The sequence below is a fragment of the Salmo salar genome, chromosome 10 (genome assembly GCF_965601325.2).
Source record: "Salmo salar chromosome 10, fSalSal1, whole genome shotgun sequence".
Classification (NCBI taxonomy): Eukaryota; Metazoa; Chordata; class Actinopteri; order Salmoniformes; family Salmonidae; genus Salmo; species Salmo salar.
Window position 1 is genome coordinate 44,885,001 of NC_138300.1, and position 26,502 is coordinate 44,911,502.

General features: G+C 42.9%; 1 protein-coding gene across 1 annotated transcript in view; it reads right to left on the minus strand.

Moving 5' to 3' along the window:
* Positions 1-26,502, minus strand: part of col24a1 (collagen type XXIV alpha 1) — a 199,944-nt gene that overhangs the window by 152,694 nt on the left and 20,748 nt on the right. The window contains exons 3-4 of the mRNA XM_014123375.3: positions 15,753-17,155; positions 5,736-5,789 (exon numbers count right to left, since the gene is read on the minus strand). Of these exons, the coding sequence (XP_013978850.3) occupies positions 5,736-5,789; positions 15,753-17,155 (1,457 nt within the window). The remainder of the gene's footprint in view (positions 1-5,735; positions 5,790-15,752; positions 17,156-26,502) is intronic.

The following is a 26,502-nucleotide window of genomic DNA, read 5'->3' on the forward strand; positions in this document are numbered from 1 at the left end:
GTCTGATGTTTGTTTAGTCTGATGTTTTGTTTAGTCTGATGTTTGTTTAGTCTGATGTTTGTTTAGTCTGATGTTTTGTTTAGTCTGATGTTTGTTTAGTAGTCTGATGTTTTGTTTAGTCTGATGTTTTGTTTAGTCTGATGTTTTGTTTAGTCTGATGTTTTGTTTAGTCTGATGTGTGTTTATTAGTCTGATGTTTGTTTAGTAGTCTGATGTTATGTTTAGTCTGATATCTTGTTTAGTCTGATGTTTTAATTAGTCTGATGTGTGTTTATTAGTCTGATGTGTGTTTATTAGTCTGATGTGTGTTTATTAGTCTGATGTTTGTTTAGTCTGATGTTTTGTTTAGTCGGATGTTATGTTTAGTCTGATATCTTGTTTAGTCTGATGTTTTGTTTAGTCTGATGTTTTGTTTAGTCTGATGTGTGTTTATTAGTCTGATGTTTGTTTAGTCTGATGTGTGTTTATTAGTCTGATGTGTGTTTATTAGTCTGATGTTTTGTTTAGTCTGATGTTTGTTTAGTCTGATGTTTGTTTAGTCTGATGTTTGTTTAGTCTGATGTTTGTTTAGTCTGATGTTTTGTTTAGTCTGATGTTTTGTTTAGTCGGATGTTTGTTTAGTCTGATGTTTTGTTTAGTCTGATGTTTTGTTTAGTCTGATGTTTGTTTAGTAGTCTGATGTTTTGTTTAGTCTGATGTTTTGTTTAGTCTGATGTTTTGTTTAGTCTGATGTTTGTTTATTAGTCTGATGTTATGTTTAGTCTGATGTTTGTTTAGTCTGATGTTTGTTTAGTCTGATGTTTGTTTAGTCTGATGTTTTGTTTAGTCTGATGTGTGTTTATTAGTCTGATGTTTTGTTTAGTCTGATGTTTTGTTTAGTCTGATGTTTTGTTTAGTCTGATGTTTGTTTAGTCTGATGTTTTGTTTAGTCTGATGTTTGTTTAGTCTGATGTTTGTTTAGTCTGATGTTTGTTTAGTCTGATGTTTTGTTTAGTCTGATGTTTGTTTAGTCTGATGTTTGTTTAGTCTGATGTTTTGTTTAGTCTGATGTTTTGTTTAGTTTGATGTTTTGTTTAGTCTGATGTTTTGTTTAGTCTGATGTTTGTTTAGTCTGATGTTTTGTTTAGTCTGATGTTTTGTTTAGTCTGATGTGTGTTTATTAGTCTGATGTTTTGTTTAGTCTGATGTTTGTTTAGTCTGATGTTTGTTTAGTCTGATGTTTTGTTTAGTCTGATGTGTGTTTATTAGTCTGATGTTTTGTTTAGTCTGATGTTTTGTTTAGTCTGATGTTTTGTTTAGTCTGATGTGTGTTTATTAGTCTGATGTTTTGTTTAGTCTGATGTTTTGTTTAGTCTGATGTTTTGTTTAGTCTGATGTGTGTTTATTAGTCTGATGTTTTGTTTAGTCTGATGTTTTGTTTAGTCTGATGTTTTGTTTAGTCTGATGTTTTGTTTAGTCTGATGTTTTGTTTAGTCTGATGTTTTGTTTAGTCTGATATCTTGTTTAGTCTGATGTTTTGTTTAGTCTGATGTTTGTTTAGTCTGATGTTTGTTTAGTAGTCTGATGTTTTGTTTAGTCTGATGTTTTGTTTAGTCTGATGTGTGTTTAGTAGTCTGATGTTTGTTTAGTCTGATGTTTTGTTTAGTCTGATGTTTTGTTTAGTCTGATGTGTGTTTATTAGTCTGATGTTTGTTTAGTAGTCTGATGTTTTGTTTAGTCTGATGTTTTGTTTAGTCTGATGTGTGTTTATTAGTCTGATGTGTGTTTATTAGTCTGATGTTTGTTTAGTCTGATGTTTGTTTAGTCTGATGTTTGTTTAGTCTGATGTTTTGTTTAGTCTGATGTTTTGTTTAGTCTGATGTGTGTTTATTAGTCTGATGTTTGTTTAGTAGTCTGATGTTTTATTTAGTCGGATGTTATGTTTAGTCTGATAACTTGTTTAGTCTGATGTTTTGTTTAGTCTGATGTTTTGTTTAGTCTGATGTTTGTTTAGTCTGATGTTTTGTTTAGTCTGATGTTTTGTTTAGTCGGATGTTATGTTTAGTCTGATATCTTGTTTAGTCTGATGTTTTGTTTAGTCTGATGTTTTGTTTAGTCTGATGTCTTGTTTAGTCTGATGTTGTCACGATCACTGTCCTCAAACTCCCTGTCATAGATCAGTCAAGGCGCAGCATGCCGGTAATTCCACATACTTTATTGAAGAAAAACCGAACAAAACATTGAACAGGTAAAACAGAAAGAAACGTGACGCTCTGGGTCTGCTCAAAGGCAGCTGCACAAAAACAAGATCCCACAACTCAAGGAGGGAAAAAAGGCTGCCTAAGTATGGTTCCCAATCAGAGACAATGATAGACAGCTGCCTCTGATTGGAAACCATACCTGGCCAAAACATAGAAATAAAATCCATAGAATGCCCACCCCATATCACACCCTGACCTAACTAAACAGAGAAAAACGGCTCTCACAGGTCAGGGCGTGAAAGATGTCTTGCATAGTCTGATGTTTTGTTTAAATCAAATCAAACTTTATTTGTCACATGCGCCGAATACAAGTGTAGACCTTACCGTGAAATGCGTACTTACAAGCCCTTAACCAACAGTGCAGTTCAAAAAGAGTTAAGAAAATATTTACCAAATAAACTAAAGTAAAAAATTAAAAATTATAAAAAGTAACACAATAACATAACAATAACGAGGCTATATACTGGGTACCGAGTCAGTACCGAGTCAGTGTGCGAGGTTACCGAGTCAGTGTGCTAGGGTACAGGTTAGTTGAGGTAATTTGTACATGTAGGAAGGGGTGAAGTGACTATGCATAGATAATAAACAGCAAGTAGCAGCAGTGTACAAAACAAATGGGGGATGGTTAACTTCTCTAGGGTAGGGGGAAGTATTTTCACAGCCGGATGAAAAACGTACCCAAATTAAACGGCCTGCTACTCGGGCCCAGGAACTAGAATATGCATATTATTAGTAGATTTTGATAGGAAACACTCTGAAGTTTCTAAAACTGTTTGAATGATGTCTGTGAGTATAACAGAACTCATACGGCAGGCAAAAACCTGAGAAAAATCGAACCAGGAAGTGGGAATTCTCGTGCTTGTAGTCCTTTCAAGTCATTGCCTATCGAACACACAGTGACTTAGGGTTCATTTTGCACTTCCTAAGGCTTCCACTAGATGTAAACAATCTTTAGAAAGTTGTTTGAGGCGTCTATGATGAACAGAGAGCGAACAGAGGAAGTTGGAAGTTGTTGACTCAAGAAAGCACTGGCGTTCATTGGCGCACATTCACGTCAGAGTTAGCTGTGTTCCAAAACGTTTTTCAAGACACTGGAATCGTCCGGTTGGAATATTATTGAAGTTCTAAGTTAAAAAGGCCCTAAAGATTGATGCTATACAACGTTTGACATGTTTGAACGAACGTAAATATAACTTTTTTTGACTTTTCGTCGTGACATTTTCCTCGCGCTTCCTACACTTGGAGTAGCTTACTGAACGCGGAAACAACAAGGAGGGATTTGGACATAAATTATGGACTTTATCGAACAAAACAACATTTATTGTTGACCTGGGATTCCTGGAAGTGCCTTCTGATGAAGATCATCAAAGGTAAGTGAATATTTCTAATGCTATTTAGGATTTTAGATGACTAGTGTATTTTTCTGAGCGCAGTACTCAGATTATTGCAAAGTGTGCTTTCCCCGTGAAGCTTTTTTGAAATCTGTCACAGCGGTTGCATAAAGGAGATGTTCATCTATAATTCTTTGAATAACAGTTTAATATATTATCAACGTTTACGATGAGTATTTTTGTAAATTGTTGTACTGATTCACCGGGAGTATTGGAGGCAAAATATTTTCTGAACATCACACGCCAATGTAAAACTGGGTTTATGGATATAAATATTAACTTTATCGAACAAAAAATTTATGTATTGTGTAACATGATGTCCTAGGAGTGTCATCTGATGAAGATCGTCAAAGGGTAGTGCATAATTTTAGCTGGTTTTCTGGTTTTTGTGACGCCTGTCCTTGCTAGGAAAATGGCTGTGTGCTTTTTCTTGTGTTGGAACTGTCCTAACATAATATAACTTCATGCTTTCGCCGTAAAGCCTTTTTGAAATCGGACAATGTGGTTACATTAAGGAGAAGTGTACCTTTAAAATGGTGTAAAATAGTTGTATGTTTGAGAACTTTGAATTATGACATTTTGTGGTTTTGAATTTGGTGCTCTGATTTTTCACTGGCTGTTGAATAGTGTAAACCGTGCCCAAGAGAGGTTAATGTAAATAGTCTGGTGGCCATTTGATTAATTGTTCAGCAGTATGGCTTGCTGGTAGAAGCTGTTAAGGAGCCTTTTGGTCCTAGACTTGGCGCTCCGGTACCGCTTGCCGGGCGGTAGCAGATAAAACAGTCTATGACTTGGGTGACTGGAGTCTCTGACAATTTTATGTGCTTTCCTCTGACACCACCTATTATATATGTCCTGGATGGCAGGAAACTTGGCCCCAGTGATGTACTGGGCCATACGCACTACCCTCTGTAGCGCCTTACGGTTAGATGCCGAGCAGTTGCCATACCAGGTGGTGATGCAACCGGTCAGGATGCTGTCGATGGTGCAGCTGTAGAACCTTTTGAGGATCTGGGGAGCCATGCCAAATCTTTTCAGTCTCCTGATGGAGAAAATGTTTTGTTGTGCCCTCTTCATGACTGTCTTGGTGTGTTTGGACCATGATCGTTTTTTGGTGATGTTGACACCAAGGAACTTGAAACTCTCGACTTGCTCCACTTAAGCCTGTTTTGTTTAGTCTGACGTCTTGTTTAGTGTGATATCTTGTTTAGTTTGATGTTTTGTTAAGTCTGATGTTTTGTTTAGTCTGATGTTATGTATAGTCTGAAGTCTGGTTTAGTCTGATGTTTTGTTTATTAGTCTGATGTTTTGTTTATTAGTCTTATGTTTTGTTTAGTAGTCTGATGTTTTCTTTAGTCTGATGTTTTGTTTAGTCTGGCTCCTCAGTGCTGTGATCAGAGCGTAATGATCAGAGATCATTGTTCAGTCTCAACAACACAAGTGACACAGCCCCATCTGGAGCTGCTTTTTCTACCTTGACGCTCTACCTTGGCCCAGTGAAGTGTTCTCCTCTCACAGGACCATCTCATTCAGCCGCACCATTACAGCTCATCCCTGGTTCTTGTTGGAATCACATAAACCACTAGCATGTCTGTCAGCAGCTCTGTCACGGTGCTGGATCACTGGGGTGAACACAGCCAAACCAAAGACATATGGGTTGTGTCTAGCTTGTGTCTGTGGATTGATGGTGACGACATGAGAGTGCATTGAGAAGTGTATTCAGCCACAGAGTGAGTGTGTGAGCTGTGTGCATCTGTACTCTCTGGCAGGTTCAGTCTTAACATGCCTCACCAGGACAATAAACCTGACCTCACATTGGCCGTACTGAGGACCACAACTAGCTACTTCCTGACATGTCCTGGAATAACCCTTGAAGAAGCCATTTTAAAGTCCACCATGACCTTTAGAGATCTTATAACAACATACTGTAGCACCGTACAACACTGTACATAAAACACTGCTAGTGTTCAGCTGCGTCTGTGATGTTTATCTTTTAAGCTGCCTATCACCTCAGGGAAGGGAGTGGCACCTCCTAAGGCTCGATGACACCCCAGTGACATCACACCTGTCCGCAGACAGGTAAAACACAGTTTACAGTACTCACCCGAGCTCCTCTCTTCCCAGCAGGACCAGGTAGACCGCGGGGACCAGGAGGACCCTTTTATAGAGAGAGAGACAGAGAGAAGAAAGAAAGAGAGAAGAGAAAGGACATGAGGAGAGAGAGACACAGACGTCACAGACACGCAAATAAGTTGTAAATGAGAAGTGATAGCATGCTGTAATGTATAGGCAGATGTGGGGAGGAGTATACTGTGTTTACTATATGTAAGAGAGGCCAATGTTCTCCAAACCAGTAATGGCAAAGCTTTTAGCCAGTTCTGGGATTAACATAAACTCTTTGTCAACGCAGGAAGAAACACATGGTATGATTCCACTTCATGTTCGTTTGGACGCAAGATGTAAAAGGAGAAGGAGAGAAAAAAGCACAACACACATGTGCTCAACACTTTTACATTCCAGTGTTGGAACTGAAGACTCTAGTAAAGTACTGGTAAAACATGATTTTTAGTACATTAAACCTGGTATGTTATGTGGTAGATTTTTTGCCATCCCACAAATGCATAAGAAACTCCCACGAATGCACACATCCACTCCACACAGATGTGGAGTACGGAGCTCACCTGTTAACTTTCAAAATACAGAAATACATCCGCTATGATGTATTTATGATGCAAAATGCATCCTACCGGCTGTATTTCTGTATTTTGAAAGTTATACATCTTGAAAACTTGTTTGCTGACATGCAAAACATTTTGAGACTATATCAACAATGGACTAATGAAACAAATGACAAAATACAGTTTTTGGGTGGAGTTTTCCTTTAAAGTATTATTGGAAACTGGAGGCTTTTCAAATGAATTTGCAGTTATTATGTATCCTTCATGGGCTGCTGATCCAAGTCAAACAAACAGAGAGAGAGAGAGGATATCACTGGACCAACTTACAGGAAGAGGGTTCGCTGAGTGCCTTGGCTCTGGATGGGTAATACTGATGACAATCTGACTGCTATGACACTGTGTTCACAATTTAGCAAGCTGCTAAACAGCATGAAAGAGTCTGACGCTCAGGACATATAATACACACAGACAGTCATGGAAAAACTATTTTAGATAATACAGAATAATAAATGAAGAGTGTGTGTATGTGTGTGTGTGTGTGTGTGTGTGTTTGCGAGTACACGGGGGGTGTGTGTGTGTGTGTGTGTGTGTGTGTGTGTGTGTGTGTGTGTGTGTGTGTGTGTGTGTGTGTGTGTGTGTGTGTGTGTGTGTGTGTGTGTGTGTGTGCATTTCTGAGGGAGTCCTGCACATTCTATTCCTCTCTGTCAGTATCAGAGGGACAAAGAGATAATGTCTCAGAGACAGAAACAGCTGGTTGCTCATGGAGCCACACTCCTACACACACAGAGATGGAAACATTGAGTGCACTACTACCGCCTTCTCACCAAAACAACAGGACCAAGAGAGACAATGATTCTTCTTTCTTTCATTATCTGATGATAATATTAGCAGCATGATAGCTGTGCCGCTGGCTGCATGTTGTGCCTAACAAAACCCTACCACTGGGAGTGTATTCAACATTTCACACGGCCCCTTATGTCTTTTTTCTTTTACATGTATCTTTATGGCATGTGCCATGTAATATCTGTTCATTTGCTTTCACTGTAGGTAACATCAGACTGAATGCTGCACTCACCATTGTTCTCTGTGGTTGAACCAGGCTAGGTAGCACTAATAGTACCAGCAGTGAAATGTATTTCAGATAGAGGAAGTGAATCATGAAGGTGATGATTGAGAAATCTGTACTTCCTCCCTCTTTGAAGTGCCTTTGAAGTGTGCAGCTGGGGTGAACTCCCCCAAACATCCTCCTCAAATCCCAGTGTCGAGTCAAATTGGATCTCAATGGGACCCGATCAAAATATCATAAATGTTAAAATCAGCATAGACCAGCCTAAATTTCAAGCTGGTCCATGCTGGTCTATGCTGGTCTAATGCTGGTCAAGCTGGTCTTACCAGCATGGTCTAGCTGGTTAGGCTGACAGACTAGCTGGTCAAGCTGGTGATGCTGTTGACCAGCTTATGCTGCTGGTGACCAGGTTATTCAGTTATACTGGTGATGCTGGTATGCTGGTGACCAAACTGGTCCATGCTGGTCCAGCATGGTCTAGCTGGTCAAGCTGGTCTGCAAAACCATGGCCATCATTATCATATTTCCCAGCATGCTCTATTGCAGTATGATCATTATATATTTTTTCAATATCTGTTTTTGTATGCTATACAAAGATAAATAACATACATTTTTCAAAACTAATCCAATATGTTAGTTGACTTATTGCACCTGTTACCAAAATGGTTGTTCCAGTTTAGATGGTTTAGGTAGTCTCATTTAATAATCTTTCCAAACCTAGCAGTCATTCTGAATGCAGATTGTGGGTGAATAAAAGTTCACATTTTTGGATATCCCCGCTCTGGCAGGATTCCAAATTAAACATCACTTTGCAAAGCCATCATAATAAGGTGACTTAATGCTGGTTTTGCTGGTGACCAGGATATGGAGGTACGCTGGTAACCAGTCTATGCTGGTCACCAACGTCCAAAACACAGCGAAGGCTAGTGGTCACCAGCAAAAACACAGTGATGGCAGGTCACCAACAAAAATACAGAAAAGGCTGCCTATGCTGATCTATGCAATTTTTTTCTGCAGAGTAGGTAATTACTATTGTAGTTATTTCTAAATTACTACCTGCTAAATAATGGGCTGTAATAGTATAAATACATAGTTATTGTAAACATGATCCTCCCATTCTATGGAATGCCCACCGCCCTCATATGTCATGTCTGCTAAAATGTTTTACCTGGTTCTTCAATGACAGATGGAACAGATAAGGTTAACTTTGATTCTATACAAGTAAAGACCAACAAAGTCCAACTTATCACATGGAATGTTAAAGGGCTCCTTGAGGGAAAAAAGCATATTGTTCTCGAACACTTAAAACGATTGTCAGCAGATGTGGTTTTCTTGTAAGAGTTACATTTAAAAAAATGAAAAATTGAACATTTAAGAGGAGCTGGGTTGGAAAAGCCTATGTTGCCACTTACTGTAGTAACAGCAGAGTTTTAGGCATCCTGATAAATAAGAATACACAATTGCACGTTTTCTAATGCTGAATTGTACCTTAGATGGTGAAAGATACACATTCATTTCATTGTACAGTATATCCCAACAGGGGTAAATCGGGTAGTTTTAGAACCAATTAAAGCTATATTAGATCAAATCCAGACAGGAACTTATTATTTTAGCAGGTGACCTTAAGCATACATTCGATAAGATTGGCAGATGTTGTAATAAAAAAGGCACATTTACTGTTGGGAGCCAGGAAAATGTTTATCTCTACAAATAATTTACATGACACCTGGAGATTACGATTCCCAATACTATTATTTTTCTTGTCAAAGTAAGAAAAGCTACTCAAGAATTGACTACATTTTTATTAAAAAAAATGGACTCAACAATTTACTGGATTCAAAAATGTATGATATAGTGATATCGGATCATTCTCCGCTATCATGCTTAATTACACCAATAGAAAATACAGTTAGCGACAGAATTTGGAGAATGAATAGTGCGCATCTTCCGGACTCTAAATGTATTAAATACGTAAAAAATTAAATACATAAAAAATAAAAAACCTTTGCCATTACAAATGTAGACATAGAGGACAGAGAAAAGCCGACCCCGACATAATTTGAGATGACTTTAAGGCGTACATATGTGGAATGATAATATCATATTCTGCAAAAGTAAATTATGATTTCAAAATTAAAAATAAAGAAAAATAAATCACTCCTAGAAAAAGCCCATAAAAGATCTTTACAAGGTAAACCAGAAAATTACATTTGTGAACTTAAGCAGGAATACGATCTTTAACTTTTGAAGAAAGCCAACAACTACATGTTAAACTCAAATAAAGCATACTACTTAATGGCAAATAAACCTGGTAAATAAAGTACAGTCGTGGCCAAAAGTTTTGAGAATGACACAAATATTAATTTTCACAGTCTGCTGCCTCAGTTTGTATGATGGAAATTTGCATATACTCCAGAATGTTATGAAGAGTGATCAGATGAATTGCAATTAATTGCAAAGTCCCTCTTTGCCATGCAAATGAACCAAATCCCCCCAAAACATTTCCACTGCATTTCAGCCCTGCCACAAAAGGACCAGCTGACATCATGTCAGTGACTCTCTTGTTAACACAAATGTGAGTGTTGACAAGGACAAGGCTGGAGATCACTCTCTCATGCGGATTGAGTTCGAATAACAGACTGGAAGCTTCAAAACGAGGGTGGTGCTTGGAATCATTGTTCTTCCTCTGTCAAACATGGTTACCTGCAAGAAAACACGTGCCGTCATCATTGATTTTCACAAAAAAAGGCTTCACAGGCAAGGATATTGCTGCCAGTAAGATTGCACCTAAATCAACCATTTATCAGATCATCAAGAACTTCTAGGAGAGCGGTTCAATTGTTGTGAAGAAGGCTTCAGAGCAACAAAGAAAGTCCAGCAAGCGCCAGGACCGTCTCCTAAAGTTGATTCAGCTGTGGGATTGGGGCACCACCAGTACAGAGCTTGCTCAGGAATGGCAGCAGGCAGGTGTGAATGCATCTGCACGCGCAGTGAGGCAAAAGACTTTTGGAGGATGGCCTGGTGTCAAGAAGGGCAGCAAAGAAGCCACCTCTCTCCAGGAAAAACATCAGGGACAGACTGATATTCTGCAAAAGGTACAGGGATTGGACTGCTGAGGACTGGGGTAAAGTCATTTTCTCTGATGAGTCCCCTTTCCAATTGTTTGGGGCACCCGGAAAAAAGCTTGAGGTGAGCGCTACCATCATTCCTGTGTCATGCCAACAGTAACACATCCTGAGACCATTCATGTGTGGGGTTGCTTCTCAGCCAAGGGAGTGGGCTCACTCATAATTTTGCCTAAGAACACAGCCATAAATAAAGAATGGTACCAACACATCCTCCGTGAGCAACTTCTCCCAACCATCCAGGAACAGTTTGGTGATGAACTCCAGCATGATGGAGCACCTTGCCATAAGGCAAAAGTGATCACTATGTGGCTCGGGGAACTAAACATCGATATTTTGGGTCCATGGCCAGGAAACTCCCCAGACCTTAATCCCATTGAGAACTTGTAGTCATTCCTCAAGAGGCGGGTGAACAAACAAAAACTACAAATTCTGACAAACTCCAAGCATTGATTATGCAAGAATGGGCTGCCATCAGGACCAGAAGATAATTGACAGAATGCCAGGGCGGATTGCAGAGGTCTTGAAAAAGAATGGTCAACACTGCAAATATTGACTCCTTGCATCAACTTCATGTAATTGTCAATAAAAGCCTTTGACACTTATGAAATGCTTGTAGTTATACTTCAGTATTCCATAGTAACATCTGACAAAAATATCTAAAGACACTGAAGCAGCAAACTTTCTGGAAATTAATATTTGTGTCATTCTCAAAACGTTTGGCCACGACTGTACACTACAGTGCATTTGGAAAGTATTCAGACCCCTTGACATTTTCCAACATTTTTTACGTTACAGCTTTTTTATAATATGTATTAAATAGTTTTTTCCCTACACATAATACCCCATAATGACAAGTCAAAAACATTTTTTTTTACTGAAAATGCACATATACATAAGTATTCAGACCCTTTACACAGTACTTTGTTGAAGCACCTTTGGCAGCGATTACAGCCTCGAGTCTTCTTGGGAGTGACGCAACAAGCCTGGCACACCTGTATTTCAGTAATTTCTCCCATTCTTCTCTGCAGATCCTCTCAAGCTCTGCCAGGTTGGATGGGGAGAGTCGCTGCACAGCTATTTTCAGGTCTCTCCAGAGATATTCGATTGGGTTCAAGTCCGGACTTTGGCTGGGCCACTCAAGGACATTCAGCGACTTGTCCTGAAGCCACTCCTGCATTGTCTTGGCTGTGTGCTTAGTGTCGCTGGCCTGTTCGAAGGTGAACCTTAGCCCCAGTCTGAAGTCCTGAGCGCTCTGGATCAGGTTTTCATCAAGGATCTCTCTGTACTTTGCTCCGTTCATCTTTCCCTTGATCCTGACTAGTCTCCCAGTCCCTGCCCCTAAAAAACATGCCAAACAGCATGATGCTGCCACCACCATGCTTCACCGTAGGGATGGTGCCAGATTTCCTCCAGATGTGATTTAGGCCAAGGAGTTCAATCTTGGTTTCATCAGACCAGCGAATCTTGTTTCTCATGGTCTGAGAGTCCTTTAGGTGCCTTTTGGCAAACTCCAAGTGGGCTGTCATGTGCCTTTTACTGAGGAGTGGCTTCCGTCTGGCCACTCTACCACAAAGCCCTGATTGGTAGAGTGCTGCAGAGATGGTTGTCCTTCTGGAAGGTTCTCCCATCTCCACAGAGGAACTCTAGAGCTCTGTCAGAGTGACCATTGGGTTCTTGGTCACCTCCCTTCTCCCCTGATTGCTTAGTTTGGCCGGGCAGCCAGCTCTAGGAAGAGTTTTGGTCATTCCAAACTTCTTCCATTTAAGAATGATGGAGGCCTCTGTGTTCTTGGGGACCTTCTATGCTGCATAACTTATTTGGTAGTGTTCCCCAGATCTGTGCCTCAACACAATCCTGTCTCGGAGCTCTACGGACAATTCCTTCGACCTCATGGCTTGGTTTTTGCTTTGATATGTACTGTCAACTGTGGGACCTTTTATAGACAGGTGTGTGCCTTTCCATATCATGTCCAATCAATTGAATTTACCACAGGTGGACTCCAATGAAGTTGTAGAAACATCTCAAGGACGATCAATGGAAACAGGATGCAGCTGAGCTCAATTTCGAGTCTCATAGCAAAGGGACTGAATACTTATGTAATAAAGTATTTTTTAAATGAATGTTTTGTACATTTGCTAACATTTCACCTTGTCATTATGGGGTATTGTGTGTAGAATGCTGAGGATTTTTATTTATTTAATCCATTTTAGAATAAGGCTGTAATGTAACAAAATGTGGAAAAAGTCAAGGGGTCTGAGTACTTTCCGATGGCACTGTATATATATATATATATATATATATATATATATATATAAGCTAAACAAAGATTTATTTGCCCATATTAAGTCTGTTATGATCGAGTATACTTGTCAGTGGCGACCCGTCATTCAGGGCAGGTGGGGCAGAGCCCCAACCGTTTTGAGCCCCACCTGCCCTGAATGACGGGTCGCCACTGACGAGTATACTCAATCATAACAGACTTAATATGGGCAAATAAATCTTCCTCAGTCTGAGGGTGATTTAAAACATCCAGACTTGGAATTGTATCAACTCGCCACCCAAGGCTTTTACTTGAGACATATAGTTAAACTTACTAAAGAGGAACAATGGGTACATATTGGAGATGCACATGCTCATCCTCATAATCTTTTTAGGTGTTTGTTTTCAAAAGATTAAGCTAAGAACATTAACAACTTCATAGTTAAGAACCTCATAACAATATGGAATAAAATGAAACGGATTCTACAAGAACCAATATCACTCCTAAAAAACACTACCTTATGGAACAATCCTTGGATAGTTTTTCAGAATTCACAGAGAAATTGGTCCACATAAAACATTTAAGGCATTGAAACCATAAATGACTTGGTAACAGGAAATACATTTATTTCCATGACAGAATTAAAAAGTAATTTTGGACTGACCAATGTAGATAGTTTCAAATACAGGCAACTCATAAGTTACATGTCACGAAATTTGGATTGCAAATCTTTAGGACATCAGAGCAACCTTGAGGGAATCTTATCTGAGTCATATTGGATATTCATACGATAGAGACAGTGAAGGCTGCTGAGGGGAAGACAACTCATAATAATGGCTGGAATGGAGCAAATTGAATGGCAGCAAACAAATGGAAACCATATGTTTTATGTATTTGATACCATTCCACTCAGGTGCCACCAGCCTCCTGTGGATAGAGAAGATATACAAAACCTTGCAGAGAGCATATCCAACTGACAATCTCTTAGAAAACAATATAAACAATTGGAACCAAGACTGAAAAATAACTGATGTTGGCACAAGATGGAGGGAAAGTTGATGCATAACTAACAAAATTACAGTTAACGAAAATGTACGCTTAATCCAATATAAACTAATGTATATAATTTATTATACAAGAGAGAAAATTCACAAATTCTACAGCACAATGGCAGAGTAATTTCTTAAGTGTAAAACTAATAATAACTCAATAATCCATGCTTTCTGGGAACGCTATAAAGTCTGGAAGTTGTGGGTGGAGCTAGAAAGTTGTCTGTCAGAAGTATTACAATGTAAACTTACTTTTAATTCATCTGTCTGCATATTTCAAGACATGGCTTATGGGATTGTACTGAGAGACCCAATGGGCTATATGATTCTCTCATCATCCCTCTCATCACTTGAAAAAACATGTACTAAAAACGTATACATATACTAAGAAATCAATCAATCCGCCATCATAAACACAATGGAAAAATCGAATGATTTATTATTGAAATATTGAAATAGCATTGGTGACCAAGAAAAACAAATTCATACAATTTAAAGGCCAAGTGGCAAATAATAATGCAGACACTAGGGATGGGGGTGTGAGCATGTGGGTCTGGGCAGATGAGATTAAGAAATTGTTTGTGTGAGTCTGTAAGTTGTTGTTTATATATATACGTTTGTATATGGAGTAAAAAATGTATAAAGACATATTATAAATAATGGGCTGTAAAATAAAGGGTTACCAAAAATCTTTGGTCATGAAAACTATTGTACAGTATAGGCAATTAGGATCTACGGACAAATACTCCAGAAGCATCAGCATTGCATATTCATATTCATATACAGCACCTATGTTTACTATATACTTCTACACTGACTATCTGGAGCCAAAGCCAAAGCCTCTCTGAGGGTGAGATACTTTCTGTGTTCCATTCGCTGTACTTGCATGCTCCAGAGCAGGTAAATGGAGCACGGAACTGGGCGAATTGAGCATGGGAAAGCATGGCGCACAGGAGAACGCTGAATACAACATAGCCATACTCTCAATCTGGAGCTCTGAGTGCAAAAGGTGGTGACATCACAATCACACACTGACTCACTGACCTTCCGCTGATCCTACATCCAGAACACGGAGCCTGTTAGAGAGTACTCAACAGTCATTGGCTGCTCTCATTTTCACAACACATAAATCAAGGAGGATGAAAAACGAGTCAATATCTGACTCCTTGAATTATGGAAAACATTAATAGTCTGGTTTAGTTGGCCTCCTAAACATTTGTCTACCAGTTCTAGGCTCATGTAGTTGAATGAGAGAAACAGAAGTTAGGCATGGACTTTCACCTCACGGTAAAGGTGTAATCTGCAATAATTTGATGTTCAAATAAATTACAGATTGTGGCTTCAAATCCTTCAGGAGAAAGATTGAGCAGCAAGACTCTGACTTGGAAACACCTCAATCAGCTGTGTCACTCCCAGGCTGCCATAGGGTCATAAGCAATAGATCAGCATCGCCGATATGACAGAATGGTATAGTCTTGTTCTCCTTGAAGAGGAGAAAAGCTACCTCTACAGCTAGCTGACATCAGCCTGTTTGATGCTCTTCTGTCGCTAGGCTATAGGGAGCAACCCTCAGTTATAAATTACTCCCCTCCCCGCTTACACAAGAGTATGAACGAGTCACTGGCATTATTTCAAAAGGGGAATGACATGTGTTATTTTAACCACCTGTTGATACATGAAAAAAGAAAAGTGCTTGGATACGCCCTCACCTTGCCTCTAAATCAATACAAGGCCCTGCAAAACATTTGTGTGTTTAAAAGAGAGGGCCAACAGAACACTCAAGACCTCATCACCCTAAAGTAGGCTTCATTAATTATGCATTGTAATTTTCCCCTATTGCTCATGCACGCCTCTGCTCTGACTTCCGGAAACACACTACGAAGACAAGTTTCTAACATTCTCATATCTGTTATTAGATCTTATGAATTCCAAACACTTACCGGAGGACCTGGGTCTCCTTTGGGGCCGGGAAAAGCCTCGTCATAGTCTCTGTAGAAGTAGTCTGGTTCCTCGTATCCATAGTCGTAGCCTTCCATGCCCACATCGTAGGCCCCTTCCTGGCCATGCTCCTCTGAGGTGTCCACCTGGTTCTCCCGGTACAGTGTGGTGCTGTTGGGTCTGAGCTTGGTGTCCACGAGGTGGTTAGTGGGCTGGGGCTGAGAGTCTCTAGGCCTGGAGCTGTTCCTCAGGCCCTCCTTCAAGCGGCTCTGCCTGACAGGGGAGATCAGGCCTGGGTTGGCTGTGGTGACCCGTTGGGGCCTCCTGGGGCTCCTCTCCTCTTCCTCCTCCTCTGTGTCATTCTCAGACTGGGGAGACCGCCTGCTGAAGCCCCCTGTTGGGCTGGATCCGGAGCTGGAGTTGGTACTCCTGTGTGTGATGCCCATGGCCTTCAGCCCACTGAGAGTGCCTGAGGACGGGCCAATGGGGCCTGCTGTGGGTGTATGGATAGAGGTGAGGTGCTCCAGCAGGAAGCTCTGGGTCTGGGTCCTGACCCCCAGGTGAGACTGCTCTGAGGGGCTTAAATACGGTATTCCAGACCCCTCCAGGGAGGGGCTGGGGGCTGATCCGGCCAGGTTGGTGGACTGCTGGGAGTCTACAGCCAGGGAGAGGGGCACCACCACAGTCTGGGATGCTGGAGAAGGAGGAATAGGGGAGAAAGCCAGGGAGCCAGAAACTTCCATATCCAAGCTGGAGGGTGGCGGTGGCGATCGGAAAGTGTCAGCCAGCCGGCACTGTTTTTTAAGGTAGTGGCAGTAATGCGCAGCAGCCTGGGCTGAAGGGTAGATGTCCAGCTGGCATATGAGGCCATGGAACTGGGCTGCTTTAGACTTCATCCTTCCTAGGGTGAGCAGGCCTCTGGATCCGGACCCCAGCACATGTGCCCGGGTCAGCGTCTGTTCTCGCTGCTGCACCGCCCCGCAGTCCGCATGGAACGAAACTGAGCGCGGCCGCACGCTCACGGCGAAAGAGTGCTGCCACCCGTCGTGCACGTTGTAGGTGAAATAGACAGAGGCCTTTTCGCCGGTGTACACCACCACCTTCCTGGGCAGCAGCTGGATGCCAAACTGCAGCTTGTCCCTGCCGTCACGCACACTGAAAAGGAAAGCATTGTTCGCTCGCCAGGAGCTTAGGCTAACCACGACAGAAAACTCTTCACCGAGCTCCGGCGGGAACAGACCCCCCGTAGCAGCTTCAATGTGGGCGTCCGGGCTGAGTAGGACCCCGGCTCCTGGGGGAGAGGAAGAAGGAGAGTGAAGGGAGGAGGAGGGGGAAGAGGAGCTGGTCCCTGGGGAGAGGGTGTCTCTGCTGCCGGTGAGGCCCAGCCAATGGAGGATATCGACACCTGCGGAGCAGAGAGGGGAGAGAGGTCAGTTAGACAGCCAGACAGACACTTGCAACATCTTCAAACCTTACAAACAGTGATAGGAAGAGGACATTAGCACCATCACTCTACACTCATAGAAAAAACGGTTCCAAAAGGGTTCTTTGGCTGTCCCCATAGGAGAACCCTTTTTAGTTCCTGGTAGAACCCTTTTAGGTTCCAGGTAAAACTGTTGTTTTGGATTCCAGGTAGAACCATCTGTGGAAAGAGTTTTACATGGAACCCAAAAGGGTTCTACCTGGAACCAAAGGGTTCTACCAGGAACCAAAAAGGGTTCTTCAAAGGGGTCTCCTATGGGGACAGCTAAAGAACCCTTTTGGTACCATTTTTTCTAAGAGTGTAGGAGGAGATCCAGGTAGAAAAGGAGATGAAGGAAGAAGAAGAAGGAACAAAGTAAGGAACACAAGTAGAAGAAGCACAGGAAGTGAATGAAGTGAATAAATAGGTGGAAGGTCTGATCAAGGCTTGGCCGCCATGACATCACAGATTACCCATAATCCTCCTCAGACAGCCAGGCCAGTGAGCGAGGCAGCTGGGGGCCAGATGATTCCAGACAGGGGACTACACAGGGATAGATGGTACAGTACAGTACTATCACACAGTAGTGTGTGCGTGTGTGTGTGTGTGTGTGTGTGTGTGTGTGTGTGTGTGTGTGTGTGTGTGTGTGTGTGTGTGTGTGTGTGTGTGTGTGTGTGTGTGCGTGTATGTTTGTGTGTGTGTGTGTGTGTGTTTCAAACAGCCTGTTTGAATCAATCTGCCAACAGAGATTCATGATCCTCTCTTTCTTAACAAGCTGAGTCATGAATTTTCCTCTCTCCCAGGTGATTCCTCAAACTACATGTCTGACCTGCTGACATTGAAGTACAGCAGGAGAACAGCGTTTAAAAATGAGTTTAAAAGTAGTGGAAAGAGTTTCTCAGCATGGTAGTTAGCTAGGCTTTGAATCAGGGAATAACGGGGTTAGAGGGAAACATTACACTCTTAGAAAAAAGGGTTCCAAAAAGGTTATTTGGCTTTCCCCATAGGAGAAGCCTTTTTGGTTCCAGGTAGAAACTTTTTGGGTTCCATGTAGAACTCTTTGTGGAAAGGGTTCTACATGGAACCCAAAAGGGTTCTACCTGGAACCAAAAAGGTTTATTCAAAGGGTTTTTCTATGGGGACAGCCAAAGAACACTTCAAGGTTCTAGATAGCACCTTTTTTTTGTACAAATGTCAACAACATGGCACAATATTTTCGTAAGAGCACAATATGACAAATGAGAACAAAGAGGTATGAAATATGTTATGAACATTCAAATGCATATCAAATCCAAGATGATGTAGCAGTAGAACGTATCTGTTTGTCCTTGTCTTATCCCGTGTAAATAGCCGGTCTTCTTCGTATATACTTTAATCTCACTTTCTATCTACGAACTAAATATACTTTCCCGCATCCCGCCTCACCCAATGTGGTACGGATCTGCTATTTTTATTCCTTATAACTGGAACCTCCATCAGGAGCTAGCCAGCTAACTAGCTACTAGTCTTTGTTAACCACGGCTAGCGGTCTTGACCTTTAGCTCGGTCACCAGCCAGCCTTAGCTCGGACAACACCTGCCTGCCTGCTCAGCGCGATATCAACCCAGAGCATATCGGACTACTTCTCTCTACCAATCACCGGATTCCTGCCGCTCTGGATCATTACACCGGATCATCGCAGATAGCTAGCTGCAAACGAGTGGCTACTGTTAGCTAATGCCTCTGTTCCGAAGCAAGCACCAGCTAGCCTTGAGCTAGCCTTGAGCTAGGCCCATATACCAGCTAATTCTAGGGCTACAATACCTCCTTTGCCAATTGGCCTGGACCCTTTATTGTCGACACGGAGCCCCGCCGATCCATCACGACTGGACTGCCGACATGGTCTCAACAGGCTATTCAGTTATGTTGTCGCCGAAGAACCATCTACTAGCCCAGGCTAGGCCCGCTGTGTCCTCTGCTCGCCTAGCGTAGTAGTGACTACCGAACAGCACCCTGACTCACCTATTGCTGCTCTTTTGACCCTATGATCACTGTAACAGTTCCACTCTGCCTATTCATCGCCATTTACCCATTGTTGTCTTAGCTCTCCTGATCAACACCTGTGTTTGCTTTATGCCTCTCTCTAATGTCAATATGCCTTGTCTACTGCTGTCTTGGCTAGTTCTTATTGTTTTATTTCACTGTAGAGCCCTCAGTCCCGCTCAAAATGCCTTAGATAGCTCTTTTGTCCCACCCCACACACATGCGGAGACCTCACCTGGCTTAATTAACTGGTGCCTCCTGTCATTGTCACTCAACACCTACGTTTACCTCCACCGTACTCACATCCTACCATACCATTGTCTGCACATTATGCCCTGAATCTATTCTCTTCAGATTTCTTCAAGAAATCTGCTCCTTTAATTCTCTGTCCCCAACGCACTAGACGACCAGTTCTTATAGCCTTTAGCCGTACCCTTATCCAACTCCTCCTCTGTTCCTCTGGTGATGTAGAGGTTAGCCCAGGCCCCGTAGCCCCCAGTTTTATCATTTGTTGACTTCTGTAACCGTAAAAGCCTTGGTTTCATGCATGTTAACATCAGAAGCCTCCTCCCTAAGTTTGTTTTATTCACTGCTTTAGCACACTCTGCCAACCCTGATGTCCTAGCCGTGTCTGAATCCTGGCTTAGGAAGGACACCAAAAATTCTGAAGTTTCTATCCCCAACTACAACATTTTCCACCAAGACAGAATTGCAAAAGGGGGTGCAGAAATAGCCTGCTGAGTTCTGCCATGCTATCCAGGTCTGTGCCCAAACAGTTTGAGCTTCTACTTTTGTACTGTTAGGTGACCTCAACTGGGATATGGTTAACACCCCGGCCGTCCTACAATCTAAGCTAGATACCCTCAATCTCACACAAATTATCAAGGAACCTACCAGGTACAACCCTAAATCACTGGCACCCGCATAGATATCAGCCTGACCAACCTGCCCTCTAAATACTTCTCTGCTGTCTTCAACCAGGATCTCAGCGATCACTGCCTCATTGCCAGTGTCCGCAATGGGTACGCGGTCAAACGACCACCCTCCATCACTGTCAAACGCTCCCTAAAACACTTAATTGAGCAGGCCTTTCTAATCGACCTGGCCCGGGATCCTGGAAGGATATTGACCTCATTCTGTCAGTAGAGGATGCCTGGTTGTTATTTATAAGTGCATTCCTCACCATCTTAATTCAGGATCGGTGGGTCCCCTGCGGGACGGTTGAGCTAACGTAGGCTAATGCGATTAGCATGAGGTTGTAAGTAACAAGAACATTTCCCAGGACATAGACATATCTAATATTGGCAGAAAGCTTAAATTCTTGTTAATCTAACTGCACTGTCCAATTTACAGTAGCTATTACAGTGAAAGAAAAGCATTGTATTGTTTGAGGAGAGTGCACAGTTTTGAACATGAAAAGTTATTAATAAACAAATTAAGCACATTTGGGCAGTCTTGACGCAACATTTTGAACAGGAATGCAATGGTTCATTGTATCAGTCTAAAACTTTGCACACACAGTGCTGCCATCTAGTGGCCAACATCTAAATTGCACCTGGGCTGGAATAATACATTATGGCCTTTCTCTTGCATTTCAAAGATGATGTTACAAAAAAATTACAATAGTTTTTTTCTTTGTATTATCTTTTATCAGATCTAATGTGTTATATTCTCCTTCATTCCTTTCACATTTCCACAAACTTCAAAGTGTTTCCTTTCAAATGGTACCAAGAAAATACATATCCTTGCTTCAGGGCCTGAGCTACAGGCAGTTAGATTTGGATATGTAATTTTAGGCAAAAATTGGGAAATAAAGGGTCCGATCCTTAAGAGGGTTTAAATAAGCATGCCCCACTCAAAAAATGTACAACTAAGAACAGATATAACCCTTCGTTCACTCCAGACTTAACTGCCCTTGACCAGCACAATAACATCCTGTGGCATACTGCATTAGAATCGAATAGCCCCCGCGATATGCAACAGGCAGTCAGGAAAGCAAAGGCTAGCTTTTTCAAACAGAAATTTGCATCCTGTAGCACAAACTCCAAAATGTTCTGGGACACTGTAAAGCCCATGGAGAATAAGAGCTGCCCACTGCAATGAGGCTAGGAAACTGTCACCACAGATAAATCTACGATAATTGAGAAGCATTGAGAAGCATTTTTTTACGGCTGGCCATGTTTTCCACCTGGCTACCCCTACCCTGGTCAACAGCTCTGCACCCCCCACAGCAACTTGCCCAAGCCTCCCCCATTTCTCCTTCACCCAAATCCAGATAGCTGATGTTCTGAAAGAGCTGCAAAATCTGGACCCCTACAAATCAGCTGGGCTAGACAATCTGGATGCTCTCTTTCTAAAATTATCCGCCGCAAAGGTTGCAACCCTTATTACTAGCCTGTTCAACCTCTCTTTCATATTGTCTGAGATCCCTAAAGATTGGAAAGCTGCCGCGGGCATCCCCCTCTTCAAAGGCGGAGACACTCTAGACCCAAACTTTTACAGACCTATATCTATCCTACCTTACCTTTCTAAAGTCTTCGAAAGCCAAGTTAACAAACAGATCACCGACCATTTCGAATCTTACCGTACCTTCTCCGCTATGCAATCTGGTTCATGGGTGGTTCATGGGTGCACCTCAGCCACGCTCAAGGTCCTAAATGATATCATAACCGCCATCGATAAAAGACAATACTGTGCAGCCGTCTTCATCGACCGGGCCAAGGCTTTCGACTCTGTCAATCACTGCATACTCATCGGCAGACTCAAGAGCCTTGGTTTCTCAAATGACTGCCTCGCCTGGTTCACCAACTACTTCAGTGTGTCAAATCGGAGGGCCTTTTGTCCGGACCTCTGGCAGTCTCTATGGGGATGCCACAGGGTTCAATTCTCGGGCCGACTCTTTTCTCTGTATACATCAATGATGTCGCTCTTGCTGCTGGTGATTCTCTGATCCACCTCTACGCAGATGACACCATTCTGTATACTTCTGGCCCTTCTTTGGACACTGTGTTACAAACCTCCAGACGAGCTTCAATGCCATACAACACTCCTTCCGTGTCCTCCAACTGCTCTTAAATGCAAGTAAAACTAAATGCATGCTCTTCAACCGATCGCTGCCCGCACCCGCCCTCCCGTTTAGCATCACTACTCTGGATGGTTCTGACTTAGAATATGTGGACAACTACAAATACCTAGGTGTCTGGTTAGACTGTAAACTCTCCTTCCAGATTCACATTAAGCATCTCCAATCCAAAATTAAATCTAGAATTGGCTTCCTATTTCGCAACAAAGCATCCTTCACTCAGGCTGCCAAACATACCCTCGTAATACTGACCATCCTACATATCTTTGACTTTGGCGATGTCACTTACAAAATAGCCTCCAACACTCTACTCAGCAAATTGGATGCAGTCTATCACAGTGCCATCCGTTTTGTCACCTTAACCCCATATACTACCCACCACTGCGACCTGTATGCTCTTCTAGGCTGGCCCTCGCTTCATATTCGTCGCCAAACCCACTGGCTCCAGGTCATCTATAAGTAGTTGCTAGGTAAATCCCCGCCTTATCTCACCTCACTGGTCACCATAGCAGCACCCGCCCGTAGCACACGCACAGCAGGTATATTTCACTGGTCATCCCCAAAGCCAACTCCTCATTTGGCCGCCATTCCTTCCAGTTCTCTGCTGCCAATGACTGGAACGAATTGCAAAAATCACTGAAGCTGGAGTCTTATATCTCCCTCACTAACTTTAAGCATCAGCTGTCAGAGCAGCTTACCGATCATTGCACCTGTACACAGTCCATCTGTAAATAGTCCACCCAACTACCTCATCCCCATATTGTTATTTTTTTCTTCTTCATTGCACCCCAGTATCTCTACTTGCACATTCATCTTCTGCACAGCTATCACTCCAGTGTTTAATTGCTAAATTGTAATTATTTCGCCACTATGGCCTATTTATTGTCTTACCTCCCTAATCTTACTACATTTGCACACACTGTATATAGATTTTTCTATTGCATTATTGACTGTACATTTGTTTATCCCATGTGTAACTCTGTGTTGTTTGTGTCGCACTGCTTTGCTTTATCTTGGCCAGGTCGCAGTTGTAAATGAGAACTTGTTCTCAACTGGCCTACCTGGTTAAATAAAGGTGAAAAAAATTATTATAAAAAATCTAAAGGAATCAAGACTCAATGGTTTTACTGACTGTGTGTGTATGTGTGTGGGTGTGTGTGTGTTTGTGTTTGTGTGTGTGTAAGAGAGGGAGAAACTGGCAGACTAAGGCAGTAACTCAGTGGAATCCAGGAAACAGGAAAATGTCGGTGGGGAGATCCTGGGAGGAGGACGGGGAAGAGGAGAAGGAGGAAGAGGAGGAGAAGGAGGATGAGGAAAGTAGGAGGAAGAGGAGAAGGAGGAGAAGGAAGCAGAGAAGGAAAAGTAAGAGGAGGAACAGGTAGAGGAGGAGGGAGGAGGGATTAGGGAGGGAGGAGAGCGGGAGGAGGAGAAGTGAGGTGGGAGTAGGAGGAGGGAGGAGGATGGAGGAGGATGAGGAGGAGGAGGGAGAGGAGCAGTGGAAGGTATTTTCATTGCTAATCAAGAGATGCAAGCTTTCTTTGAAAAAGCTTCTCCCCTTGCTCAGGGATCTGTTCAGGGATCTGCTCAGGGATCTGTTCAGAGATTTGTTCGGGGGTCTTAGTCACAAAGTCTGTTTTATTGATTTGGCAGAACAAGAGGGAACATAACTCAGCCAGTGGTTTGCACACACACACACACACACACACACACACACACACACACACACACACACACACACACACACACACACACACACACACACACACACACACACACACACACACACACACACACACACACACAACCAGTGTTTTGAATTTAAAATTAGGCTTCTACAGTGTGTTGTCACAGCAGGTTCAACGTGGTCGTAAATACTAAAGTAAAAAAATATTTTTTACTGAAAACTTCTCTGGGGGCATGCAAAACAGAAAATAGTCAAGAACGCAGACTAAAAACGCAGGTAAAAACTCTGACATCAAAGCCGTAACACAGCTATTTTAGAATGAGTCGCACATGTATGACGTATGACGTCGACACCTTTCACCTTGGTCACGGGTCAAATTGAACAGACAATAACTTATTTAGAAAAGCGTGGTATAAATGTGGGGAGGAAGGGGTAACAGATGGTGACTGACGTTTACCTTTGTAGCTTTTGTATTTTTAACATGTTCACATGGAAACACTTAGGAAAAAGCATTAAGGATTCAGTGATCATAACATAATCAAATGTTATTAGCATCGTCTAAAATGGGGATCCAAACTGTGGGGGGGGGGGGGGTTGAGTGGGTATGGTGCAGGGTGTCTGTGGTTTACTAGCTTTAGGTGAATACCATTGCTCGGAATCAGCCAAAAGGTTGCTTTGTCCGTCCATCCATAGAGGCCTTGGAAAATACAGAGACTGAGTGAGTAAACGTGCCTCACAGTGCTCATGTCTGAGTTCATGTGCTTATGAGGTCCTCTCTTTCCTAGACCTGCCTGCAGCCCGGGGACTAGTTGTGTATGCAGCCTGGGGATTAGTTGTGTTGGCAGACTGGGGACTAGTTGTGTATGCAGCCTGGCAACTAGTTGTGTATGCAGACTGGGGACTAGCTGTGTATGCAGCCTGGGGACTAGTGGTGTATGCAGCCTGGGGACTAGCTGTGTATGCAGCCTGGGGACTAGTTGTGTTTGCAGCCTGGCAACTAGTTGTGTATGCAGCCTGGCAACTAGTTGTGTATGCAGCCTGGCAACTAGTTGTGTATGCAGACTGGGGACTTGTGGTGTATGCAGACTGGAGACTAGTTGTGTATGCAGCCTGGGGACTAGTTGTGTATGCAGCCTGGGAACTAGTGTGTCTGCAGCCTGGGAACTAGTGTGTCTGCAGCCTGGGGACTAGTTGTGTATGCAGCCTGGGAACTAGTGTGTCTGCAGCCTGGGAACTAGTGTGTCTGCAGCCTGGGGACTAGTAGTGTATGCAGCCTGGGAACTAGTTGTGTATGCAGAATGGGGACTAGTTGTGTATGCAGCCTGGGGACTAGTTGTGTATGCAGCCTGGGGACTAGTTGTGTATGCAGCCTGGGAACTAGTGTGTCTGCAGCCTGAGGACTAGTTGTGTATGCAGCCTGGGAACTAGTTGTGTATGCAGAATGGGGACTAGTTGTGTATGCAGCCTGGGGACTAGTGGTGTATGCAGAATGGGGATTAGTTGTGTATGCAGCCTGGGGACTAGTTGTGTATGGAGCCTGCGGACTAGTTGTGTATGCAGAATGGGGATTAGTTGTGTATGCAGCCTGGGGACTAGTTGTGTATGCAGCCTGGGGACTAGTTGTGTATGCAGCCTGGGGACTAGCTGTGTATGCAGCCTGGGGACTAGTGGTGTATGCAGCCTGGGGACTAGCTGTGTATGCAGCCTGGGGACTAGTTGTGTATGCAGCCTGGGGACTAGTTGTGTATGCAGCCTGGGGACTAGTTGTGTCTGCAGCCTGGGGACTAGTTGTGTATGCAGCCTGGGGACTAGTTGTGTCTGCAGAATGGAGACTAGTTGTGTATGCAGCCTGGGACTAGTTGTGTATGCAGACTGGGGACTAGTTGTGTATGCAGCCTGGGGACTAGCTGTGTATGCAGCCTGGGGACTAGTGGTGTATGCAGCCTGGGGACTAGCTGTGTATGCAGCCTGGGGACTAGTTGTGTATGCAGTCTGGGGACTAGTTGTGTATGCAGCCTGGGGACTAGTGGTGTATGCAGCCTGGGGACTAGCTGTGTATGCAGCCTGGGGACTAGTTGTGTTTGCAGCCTGGCAACTAGTTGTGTATGCAGCCTGGCAACTAGTTGTGTATGCAGCCTGGCAACTAGTTGTGTATGCAGACTGGGGACTTGTGGTGTATGCAGACTGGAGACTAGTTGTGTATGCAGCCTGGGGACTAGTTGTGTATGCAGCCTGGGAACTAGTGTGTCTGCAGCCTGGGAACTAGTGTGTCTGCAGCCTGGGGACTAGTTGTGTATGCAGCCTGGGAACTAGTTGTGTATGCAGAATGGGGACTAGTTGTGTATGCAGCCTGGGGACTAGTTGTGTATGCAGCCTGGGAACTAGTGTGTCTGCAGCCTGAGGACTAGTTGTGTATGCAGCCTGGGAACTAGTTGTGTATGCAGAATGGGGACTAGTTGTGTATGCAGCCTGGGGACTAGTGGTGTATGCAGAATGGGGATT